The sequence below is a fragment of the Nanorana parkeri genome, unplaced genomic scaffold (genome assembly GCF_000935625.1).
Source record: "Nanorana parkeri isolate BGI_ZX_2015 unplaced genomic scaffold, ASM93562v1 scaffold89, whole genome shotgun sequence".
Lineage (NCBI taxonomy): Eukaryota > Metazoa > Chordata > Amphibia > Anura > Dicroglossidae > Nanorana > Nanorana parkeri.
In genome coordinates this window covers 1,900,531-1,911,924 of record NW_017306357.1, presented here as the reverse complement: position 1 = coordinate 1,911,924, position 11,394 = coordinate 1,900,531, and the positions used below count along the sequence as shown (strand labels likewise).

The following is an 11,394-nucleotide window of genomic DNA, read 5'->3' as shown; positions in this document are numbered from 1 at the left end:
AGGGGACACTAGGGCATCCAAAAGACCCGTCATCTTAAAGAGAACCTGCCACCACCAATGTGCCATCACATAAGGGAGCTTGTGAGCCCACTCCCCCATGCGATAGCAATGAAGTAAAAAAATAAAATGAAAACAAAAAGTTAAATTAAAAAATTACTCCAGTGATATATAATAAATGTTTGGAAATGCTAGAGAATTGCTTAAATAATGCATTACACTAAAAATAAACCCATTAGATTTTAGTCGAATAAAAGCGACTTGAATTTCATTGGCCAAAATAAAAAATTAATTTGACTAAAATTAAAAAAAAAATTTGTCAAAAGACTAAGACAAAAATGAAATTTGGTGCCAAAATTAAGACCGATATGCTGGATTGCTATCCGGATCAACAGGTATTTTTCTGTACTTGCAGAAAATACTTTGCTTTAAAAAAGAAAACTAATGCACATTCCACATCTAAGGACTAGTAAGATTTAATATACTTGAACCTAAATAAATATTCCATTACTGCATCAATCTTCCAACAGCACAAGTAGTTTATTAGTTTTATTACAAATTTCTTATAAAGTTGATGACTAAAAGGAGGAAGTCATACGGTGCATCAAATAACAGATGAAAGGATTGCGTGTTTATATACAAAAAAATCCTGAATACATAATGAGCATTAACAATGGTCTCTGGTCATTCATTGCCACGTCTGCTCTTTTTATGACTCTTCTTTGACCTGGGGGGGGGACAAAAAACAATTAAATGGCTTTCCTAAAAATCAGATAAAAACACATTTTACACAAAGCAGCTTTTCCTATTAAATGAGCTGATATATCAGTCAATGTCAAGAGCAGTTACCTCTCTGGAGACTTAGAATGGCTCCTGTGTCTGTGGCTTCTGTGGTGAGCTGTTGATATAAATGTAGATCATCAGTATAGATTTCTAACCAGTCACACATCCACTATACATTGAGAACTGAGGTATCACATACCACTGATCACTCACCTGATGGGATCTCCCTCTAGAGTCTGTCAGTCCCCGCTCCCTGTAGGGATTACCCCCCCTCTGTTCCTCCAGCTCTGACTGGAGGAACAGACAGGAGGAGGCAGGCACAGCCTCCTCCCCGTTCTGGTGACATGATCTTCCAATAAACAAACACTTTGGAGTTTAACACTATTGGTGTGCTGGTGACAGTTTATTTTGTACTGTTTGGCTGCAGCGCAGCTCTGCTGTGTCAGCATATAGTGGGCAATAGCGCGCTATATGCCGAGTTTTGGGTCACAGGAGGACATAAGTAAAAGTCCTGTGACCCTAAAGAGAACTACAGTCAAAAAATGTTTGGCCGTAGGTCCCTTTGAAAATCACCATATGAGTGCCATACATTCATTATCCATGGGCTTTGTACTGCTTTGTTTTAAAGATAGATTTATGATTTATATGCAACCTGTAAGCAGTACAAAGAATTACCTAAGGAACTTTCTAATGCTCGGTTTCTCCTCTCTTCCCCCCTCCTGCACTAAGCACAGGCTCCAGGGAACAATTATGCAATAGAAAAAAAAAAGTTACCTGGAGATTTAGATTTGGATCTGTGACGTTCCCGTCGTTCCCTTGATCTGCTCCGGTGTCTCCTTGGACTTTTGCTCCTATGTCTTTCCCGGCGCGGGGGCGAGGGACTGTAAATACAAAGCAAAATAAAGAACGTGGTTGTTTTTGCCATAATTTTTTTATGTCAGAGTGGAACTTCAGGAAAATATTTAAAAAGAGTTCTTTAACTCGGTTTTTTACTACGGCCGGCCCGGAGGTAGTTAAATCAGTTATACAGATTTTTTGTAATGAATACATCATTTAAATACAAATAAGTACCTGAATGTGGCTTGATATCAGCCTCCTGTAGTCCCTGTACAGGAGCACACAGGACTACGAGCTAGTGACAGCAAATGTAGTTTGTACAGTGTCAGCCCAACACTGATCATGCTAATGAGGGGTAGGAAAAGTATAGAGACGACATCATCACGCGGCTGTTCCTTCAATGTCTAATGACAGGCTGCGAGAGGAGAGATGACCAAGGAAGTAGAACTCCAGCAGCCATTTTCTCCCACAGACACGCAAGTATACAACTACGATTTTGTATGGTGGGTGTTGAACAGGGCACACGGGGGTGTGCTTGAAGTCTCCCCATGTAGTCCAGTAAAATCATTCCTGGAGCACTTCACATGAGGTGTAAACTGTATTGTAGGTGCTAGAGAGTATGCAAGACTTTGAACATCCATTGAGCATGCCATTCATTTACAGGCCTGCTGACGTAAACACATCAATACGCCAAAGCCCTTTCTTTTTTTGGAGACGGTTATTTTATAGAATTCACTTAATGCAGTCAATAATTTTTCATATACTCACCTCCTTCTCTTGGGTGAGCGGCTACGCCTGAAATAAAGAAATTATTCCGTGAGTAATCGAGCCAAATATTAAACGTTACAATGATAAGTACATCACAGAAGCTCTTATTGCAGAATGTAAAGCTGGTAAGGGAATTGCATTGAATGTTCCATGCAGCACAGTCCAGAGTTTCAATATTTTAGAATACAGGAAAATACTGTGAATGATGGCGTGAATGCAGAAGGTGTTTAGTTAGCTATACAGAGTTTTTTTTATTTTTTTATTATTGAACTGGTTTGAAATTTTTGGAACAAACAGCCTTGGGTGCAAGAGTGACCCTTTAAAAAGCGAGCCCCATGCTGTGATCATGTAAGGCCTGCTCCTGCAATAAACTGAAAACTATTTGAAATAAAAGAATTTTGCTCCCTGTGGTTAAGGAGCAGGTAATGCCTATTATTTTTTAGGCTTTTCTACTAGTGCGTGTTCCATGGTCTCTTATAGCAGCGGTCACCAACCAGTGGTCCACGGACCACAAGAAGATTTTGGTGGTGCCCGGGCCCCTCCAATACCGTGCAGGCTGGGCCGTCATTGAAGCGGCACGGAGGCTGCGGGGCTATACACACAAAATATGAGAATATTATACATATAAAAAATTAGTGGTCCGCAGGATTTCAAATTATGAATTTAGTGGTCCATGAAGTCCGAGGGCCAAATGTGTCCCCTTGGGGGAGACACTCATTTCCTGTAATGAAAACTCTTCCGGTGACAACGCTAATGGTTACGTTTCCCCCCCATTTCCAGTACTGAGGCAGTGGTCACATAGAAACATGAAAGAGTGACAGCAGAGAGAGCAAATGGTCAGCCTGCTTTTTTTCCCCCCACGATTGTCCCCAGCATGTATGAACTGATATACTAGTCCTAGTTTGAGGTTATGTCCCCTTGTTCCTGATCTTAGCTTTATATTGAAAACATTGTCCTCCTGAGCATTCACACCATTAAAGTTTAACTCCAGTATCCTTATTCCATCTACCCCTAGCATTTAACCCTTGCGGTGTGTGTGGCAGTGCCACTGCTTTATTTTTTTTTCTGCCAGGAGTGTGGCTTTAAAAGCTGAACTCCAGAAAGATAATTGTTTTTCTTTATTATGCAGAACACTGACAAGAGTTGTAAGCTTCCAAAGCTTAGACTTGACATTTCCAGTGAGAGTACTTTTATTAAAAAAAAAAAGTGTCACTCCCCCCTTCCTCTCTCCTCAGCCATTTACAACCCTTGTATTTTAGTGCATGGACACTGTCTATGCACTTAATGCAATTCATTCTGTGATTCACAAGCAAAGATTTACTATGTTATAGAGAAGATCTAGAAACGTTAATTGTCCCTAGCAGTACCCTGAAGAAATCTACCTTTTGTGGGGTGAGATTTGGTGATATCACTACCATGCTTCTCCTTACTGAAGACATGAGGAAGCAAATACCTGCCTCCATCAAGATGGCCTTCAGACATTGCAGAACAGAATGCCGGTAATAGGGAAATGATCAGCTGCAGGGAGAGGACAGGTTGTACTAGCCCTTTGCCCTCTGTCCATACTTTATAGGCACAGCTTCCGCTACCGTCTTCCTACCTTCTAGGTGAGCGGCTGCGGCTCCGTCGATAGCGAGGTGAAGGTGACCTACGTGGTCTGTCCAAATCACGGTAACTCCGTCTGTGATGCTCTGGAGAGGGGTCTCTGCCCTGTGACACATAATGAATAAATATCAATACAAGTCAGGCTTGGGGTATGACATTCACAAATGAATCAAAATTATGGATGGATTATAACGCTACGGAGATCATATATTAACCTTATCGTCCTCGTCATCCTCTTCTTCACTAGATTCTACGTCATCCATGTCTTCCTCCAGAGCGCTGACACGAGGGTCCAACTGTTCAGTCTCTTCAAGCACATAGCGTTTCTACCATTTATAAAATCACAAAGACATCCAATTAGGAAGGGGGGAGGGCGCAGGCAGCTCTCCCATAAAAAGGTGCACAGATTACATACATTATAGAAATATAAACTTTTTGTTGGTAAAGCCGGGTTTCCCTAGAATGCATCGCTAAGGCTACAGTCACACTTCAATAGGAGCGCTTTGTTTTAGACGCAGTGAATTTATACACTTAGGGATGAATAGGAATGCATAGGAAATGTACCTAAGGAAGGAACATTTTGATGAAAATTGTTGGAAGAGATGCAGCAAGCAGGCTTTATTTTTAAAGCAGAGGTGTGAATGTACCCTGGAGCAGATGGCACTTTTTGAATGGGGGTCTAAAATGTAATAGGACGGAGCTGTCGTCACTTTCCACTTACCGAATATTTGGCAGACTAAACTCTGATCCATTAGAAAGCAGAACCAGGTCTCAACAGCAGGTGATATTGTTCAGGGTGATGTCGCAATAGCAAACATTCTCATCCTTGTTTTTAAAGCTGAACCACAGGCAAACAGCTAAGAACATGGATGAAACACATAACCGCTTTACCTGCCAAAGGATTTGTACTTCTGTCCATTCATTCCTAAGTTTTACACAGCTCTGCTGCACATTATAGCCCTGTCTGACAGGTTGGAAGACACGTTTTCTCTTTGCTACGTGGCAACACTAACAGATTTTGTCCCTTCCGCAGCATGTTGCTGTACAGTGAAAGGAGAAGCAACAGATTGATAAGCTCATCTCTGCAACGCTGATCTCGCCTCTTATCAGCTACCTCCTAGTTAGCACATAAGCACAGGTGATTGGCTGCTTCATCCCCACCAGTCTGACCTCTAGTATTCAGGGATTGCAGGGCAAATTCAGGTATTTAAACTTCCTGCATTTAAAACAAATGAATGTAATAAAATGTTACAGCTGAATTCATTTGGGTATATTAGATTTATCTGTAGTTCTGTGTAAAATCAAACATAACGTTTCATCACAAGAGACAGCTGGGGTTCATAGTAACAGATGTGAGAAAGCACAATCTTACCTGTAACCGAGGTAATATGATATCACAGACACGTTCACTGTGGAGAAGCTGGTCAATGAATTCATCTACATGCATCAATTCAAAGTCTGACAGAGACAAAGATTACAATAATTCATGAATGATTAAAGTTTCACAATGCAGTGATTAGATAACATGCACAAGGCTCTACATATACATCTGCTAAATAAAGACAAAAGGTAGTAGGAAAAAAAACACATACCATCCAAAGTATGCAAACTCAGTACTCCAACTGTGGGGAAACTACTAATCCCAATATCCCTCTCCTTCTAGGAGTCAGCCTATGGCTGTCAGGGGATCTGTAGTTTCACCACAGCTGGAGTGCCAAAGTTGCCCACCCCTGATCTAAAGCCAACCAGGTCACATCACCTGATTGTTAAGAGACAGCTGGGGTTCATAGTAACAGATGTGAGAAAGCACAATCTTACCTGTAACCGAGGTAATATGATATCACAGACACGTTCACTGTGGAGAAGCTGGTCAATGAATTCATCTACATGCATCAATTCAAAGTCTGACAGAGACAAAGATTACAATAATTCATGAATGATTAAAGTTTCACAATGCAGTGATTAGATAACATGCACAAGGCTCTACATATACATCACCTGATTGGCCTCATTCCCATCTCTAAAGATGCTAGGAGGAGGAATCACCGCAGAGGCTCTAGCTGGAAACAATGGGTTACAGGGCAGGGAAAACATCTGCACTGTAACCCATTCAGTGGCCATTGGAAGTGGCAGAACCTTCCCCATTTTACTTTGGTGCCACCAATACAGGCCATCTAAGTCTCAGGCTCTGTTACCCAGACAGGGAACGAGATTTGGCAACTAATATGTCAAGAATGTTACACCATGCAGAGCAATAATGCAAATATACAGCAGGTTATAAAAAGGGGTGAATATTTGTAACAGATTAAGGGCAGGTTCACACCATTTTCAGGACCAGATCTGGTCCAGAGAATGGTGTGAACTTGTCCCCAGTTCAGTGCATTCCGGACCAGACAAAATGAGACGTGCAGTATTTTTCTGGTCTGGAACAGACTGCGCTGGTGTGAACAGAGGCCAGAAATAGCATAGGGATACATTAGGATGCACTTTAGGTCCGGAAACAATCTGGTCTGGAGATGATCTGGATGTGGTGTGAATGGGCCCTAAAGGAGGAAATGTCTTTCCTAATAATCTGCTCTTTGCACCATTATACGATGAGTGCGGGTGCCAGGTCATGCTCCCCAGGGGGCAGGCCCATGACACCTTCCACTTACGATAGGTCTTCTTGGTTGAATGATGCAGAGCGAAAAGGAATTACTGTCGGGGACAGCACCAGAGAGGCTCTGACCACTTACACAGAAGAGATGTCACCCTCCAAGGAAGAAAGTCCAATTAAAGCTGAACTCTGGGCTATTTTCTTTTTTCTTAAAGAAGAACTCTGGGCAAAACTTATTAACCCTTGCAGTGGAGCTACCACCACACTGCAAGGGTTAACTGCTCATTTTCGTTCAGGTGCTACATACAAAAAAAGTTATAAAACTTTGTTATAATACACCTCTATGAATATTCCCTCAGCTGCTTACTGAGACTGATTGAGCGCCCAGTGCCTCCCAAGAAACAAAAATGTATCTGATGCAAATGTGTAGGTTTGTAGAGAGATCTCCCTTGTATCCTCTCATCCACTTCCTCAGTTGGTGTAAAAGGTATTTGAAACAATCACTGCAGGTAATTAACACACTCCGCCCCCATCCTACACAAATTACCTCCATTCCTGTTCTGAACTTTGATTCTCCGATAATCGTTATAGAGGGGCTCAAGGTATTTGTAGCAGTCAGTCGCAGTCCCTGTGAGCCGCATGTACAGAGCACCCAGTCCACGGACATACCTGCCAAAAAGAATGAGAGGAGTTCATGAATGTAACATGTGCAGGCTTCTTCAGTAAGGAAAGGCAAAGTACAGAAATCCACAAGAAGCAGGAATCTGACATCAGTGCCCAGCAGCCCACATGGCAACAAACCAGACATTGTGTTCTATGGATTTTAGCACATTGGACAATTTTTTTTTCACATATATGAGCCAACCTTGTGTAAGACTTTCAGTACATCATTTTTCTTTTGAGAGCGGTCTGTATACAACTTATACATTTAAAAACCACTACACTGGGGTTTAAAAACAATGTGAGGGCTAAAGGGACCTGTATGTCCTCTCATGAAGGCCTGTGTGCGTGGCTGCTGCAGCCTCTGGTCCCGCTGCCAAACAGTGGAGAGCCACAGCTTTAGACACAGAGCCGATCAGACCGGCTGTGTCCTGCAATTGGTTATCACAGCGATCATATGGCAATGTTAACATTACCTTCTCTTCCATCAAATGCAGGGGAGAGTAAAGTGATGAATACGCCGATAAGTCATCCATTTATTATTTCTCAGTAAACACAAGTTGCAGTAACAGCAAATAAATAAAAAAAAAAGTGTCAAATTATTGTACACCCCCCTTTCCCCTGCTTGTAAGATCCATTCTCTCTCTGCTCTGACCTGTTCGTAACCCCTTCACCTCCCTTGTCCTGCACATCTAAATATTAACCCCTTCATCTCCATCCTCCAATAGTAAATTAACCCCTTCACCCCCTATGACCTGTAAATTAACCCCTTAACCCCCACTATGACCTGTAGATTAACCCCTTAACCCCCTCCTGCCTCTGTCTATGACCTGTACATTTATTGTAACTTGTGCACTATTACCAAGCTGTGTTAACTCCCTCAATACCAGCATGTTTCGCCAAACTTGCACAGCGCTGAACAATGAAAAATGGCCTGGTGATGAAAGAAGTGCAACATGCCGATACTGATGTGGTTAAATCATTTTCTTGGCCATGTCACACCTGGAGGTAATTTATTTTTTTTAATATTGAAGGTCACCGAATAAAATTGTAGGTGCCAATTTAAAAAAAATTGAAGCAGAGGCCAAAAAATAATGTCATCCAAATCAAGCAGTTTTTAGCATTTACTCTATAGAGCGGCTTGGGAAAATAAAGCATGTAACCTAAACGCTAGTAATGTCCACCTTTGTGCTAGTATTTATAACCCACCACTTTGACCTTGCTATGTAATGCCGCTATTATACATATGTGCAATAATAGTCCCTGCAGTAATGCAAGTCTGTACTTTGCTTGCCAGAAAAAAACCATGACGTGCATTTGTTTTATCACAAAATATACAGAATAAGCTTTAAGAATGTTGACTCACTTGAAGTCTTCGTTCTTTATAAACTCCACAATGATGTCTTTCTCTGGCTGAATCTGCAGCATTTTCAGTGCCAGACACATAAATGGAGTGGGTTTGATGTTCCCACCATAAACTCCCCCAATGAACTTCAACTCCATGGCCTTATCGACCACCAGCTCCGCTGTAAGGAAATAGCAGACAGAAGTCAAACCATGAACAAGGCTTAATGCATTATTGTCATTCAGATATATACAGTGTTGTACTAAGAGTCACCGCAGTCTCTGCACTGCAGGGCTTGCAATCTAATCTCTGTACAACATCCACACACACATGGAACATACAAAGTATATTGAACATGAAGGGCTGCACACCTAGCATGCATTGCCATGCAGCGTATGATCAGATGCAGTAAACACAAAGCTGAAAATGAATGGCCAATACAACCCATGAAGGGGCCCTGCAAAGGAAAGAATACTGAGGGGAAGTATTGGCGCTGCCATTGCTGATCTCATTTTGAAAACACCAGCAGCCTGGCTGTTCCTGGCAATCCACTGAAAAGAATCAGCATTCAGACCGGGAATGTCATAGCTGATCCACAAACTTCGCCCAGGTCAGGGCCTCAGACTGCATTGGTGGCATTGTACCAGCAAGACAGGCAAGTGGCATTTACAGGAGAAAACAACAATGGCTGCCTACCTATAGTGTCGCCGCTTCTACTTACCAGTGAGGCCGAAGCACTCCTCCTTCCAGTACTTGGACTCATAGATGCGGGTACGGATGATTTTCTCCACAAGGTACTGCGGGTTGGTGCCATGAACGCTGTGAGCGTCTTTCACTGTGCGGTTCGCCATCTTCTACGGGGCCGCCTTCCGGCGCGTGGCGCGTGACGTCATCAATCAGCGCTTAGACCGCTTCCGGGTTCATCACGTGACGTTTGCATTGGTGGCGGGAAAATTCAGCCTGCAGTGAGCTGGCGGAGGAGGAGAGTGCTGGGGGCAGAGCTGACATCTGTAAGGTCTGTATTCAGGAAGATGTTCCTTCTCTCTTTGTACTGTATACAGGAGGGGGTGTCACCGAGCAACACAGGTCCCAGCATGCCTCGGTGTCTGCTATGGCATGCATTGGGTTCAACTTCTGGGCTGGGACTCCATGAGTAAAAGGTTTGCTGGAGCCATACTTGCCGGTGATCCATGATTTATTTTCCAAGGACAGTGCTGGAATGTCAGTAATTCTTCCAAGATTTACTGCTGAACAACTGCAAATGTCACCATACATGTTACAATCTAACTTTAGAGTTACCAAAGTTTTGTACTATTAGGACCTCCTCATCTATCAAATTGATTTGCAGCCAGGCCTTTGCACTATATACGTGTTGATGGATCTAAAGGAGGTTGTACAATCAGACTGTAATGTATGTGTGGGGTCAGCTTTTAAATTAAAGAGAAAACACAGAGCCTGTCATGAATGACATCCCCTCCAGCTGTCATGCTTATCCTCTTTCTTCAATACTTTACAACTCTCACAGATCTGGGTACTCTGAGAAGTACTCTGGGTCAGGAGTTTGCTAAGTGCTTAAGCCAGAAGCAGATCATGACAGCCCGGTATCTTGTATTTTTAATAAGTGTGTTACTGGCACGATCACCAGGTGGAAAAAAAATCAAACAGAACTCGGAAAATGAAAACCTAATACACCTGCCACATGTAAGACCTGGCAAGTTGCAATATATCACATTTGTTTTTGGGTCTTAAATATGCTTTTAGGCAGGAGCCTGACGCTGTACCTGTGATCATGCTTTTGCTGTCTCGCATGAAAACAAAAAAAATGCACAGTTTTGTTTTCTTTTTGCAATTTGGGTGCTTGTATTTTTTGGAAAAAAAGTGGAATATGCCTTAAAATGTAGGTCAGCTGTGCGATCCACAGCACTGAGAAAGCCAGTAGCTAGCTGGGCATAATATCCACTCGCAGATCCATTTTCCTTGACTAATTAAATTTTTCTTCTGTACAGAAATCATGACAAAGTATTTTACCCGCGTTAGAAGGCGGCGTGTGTACAGCTGGCACGGGAGACCTGTGATAAAGGACAGGAAACAGCTACACCTTCAATATGGGTACATGGATTTTATTTTTTCATTACAATCTCTTTCTTATTACTTATCATTATGAGGCGAGTGATTTTCACTCATCATTGTGTGCCTGTGTACATCGCCTTCAATATTTCATGGTGACTGACAGCACAGCTTACTCAAACAAAAGACTAGGCAATACTCTTTATGCGGTTTCAGTCCAATTTTTTTAAATTCTTCCATTTGCAACTGACTAGAGCAGGGGTAAGCAACCATGGCACTCCATCCATGGTTGAACTATTTATCCCATCATACCTCTGCTTCTGGGAGTCATGTCTGTGGACGTTAGAGTGTTGTAATGCCTTAAGCTGGCCATACACCTAGAGATTATCTGCAGACTGTCTCTGGTCCGATGGGAAAAGTGCAACAGATTCCGCCATCTACGCTAAACTGTGTCCATGGAGGAATCTCCCGCTGGGCCAAGCTTCAGTATCATGCTATAGTCACTATGTCACGCTGATGAAGGGACCCTGCGTGGCCCCGAAACATTGGTTTTTGCATGTGACGCACCTCTTCAATTAAATACAAAAGAATTTATAAGTATTCATCGAGTGCTGATGATCTTCATTTGTATCAAGAATTAGTATCTTGCTAGTCAGCCCCGCTGGCTGTCAAAATACCTGAACAATCTGATTGAATGCAGGCATTGTTCAGGTGTTTTGAGAGCCAGTGGGGCCGC

The 11,394-nt window shown here is 42.5% G+C and overlaps 2 protein-coding genes across 2 annotated transcripts in view; one reads left to right on the top strand and one right to left on the bottom strand.

Moving 5' to 3' along the window:
• Window positions 1–594: 594 nt before the first annotated feature.
• PRPF38A (pre-mRNA processing factor 38A) lies at window positions 595–9,458 on the bottom strand. Its single transcript, XM_018552467.1, has 10 exons — window positions 9,313–9,458; window positions 8,613–8,772; window positions 7,134–7,255; window positions 5,809–5,894; window positions 4,206–4,316; window positions 3,986–4,095; window positions 2,386–2,412; window positions 1,555–1,661; window positions 847–895; window positions 595–724 (listed from the first exon to the last, which is right to left on the bottom strand). Exons 1-10 carry the CDS (start codon window positions 9,440–9,442, stop codon window positions 682–684), a joined length of 945 nt encoding a protein of 314 aa, XP_018407969.1. The 5' UTR covers window positions 9,443–9,458; the 3' UTR covers window positions 595–681.
• Window positions 9,459–9,563: 105 nt separating this feature from the next.
• ORC1 (origin recognition complex subunit 1) overlaps window positions 9,564–11,394 on the top strand; it is a 25,089-nt gene continuing 23,258 nt past the window's right edge. Inside the window, exons 1-2 of the mRNA XM_018552462.1 lie at window positions 9,564–9,606; window positions 10,598–10,700. Of these exons, the coding sequence (XP_018407964.1) occupies window positions 10,603–10,700 (98 nt within the window). The 5' untranslated portion in view covers window positions 9,564–9,606; window positions 10,598–10,602. The remainder of the gene's footprint in view (window positions 9,607–10,597; window positions 10,701–11,394) is intronic.

Excerpts from the sequence above, each read along its gene's own strand:
- PRPF38A (XM_018552467.1), bottom strand. The coding sequence starts at position 9,442 with ATGGCGAACCGCACAGTGAAAGACGCTCACAGCGTTCATGGCACCAAC. Across the intron at positions 8,773-9,312 it reads GGAGTGCTTCGGCCTCACTG|CGGAGCTGGTGGTCGATAAG; the intron begins GTAAGTAGAAGC and ends ATTTCCTTACAG. Across the intron at positions 2,413-3,985 it reads CGCAGCCGCTCACCTAGAAG|GCGTAGCCGCTCACCCAAGA; the intron begins GTAGGAAGACGG and ends TCTTTATTTCAG.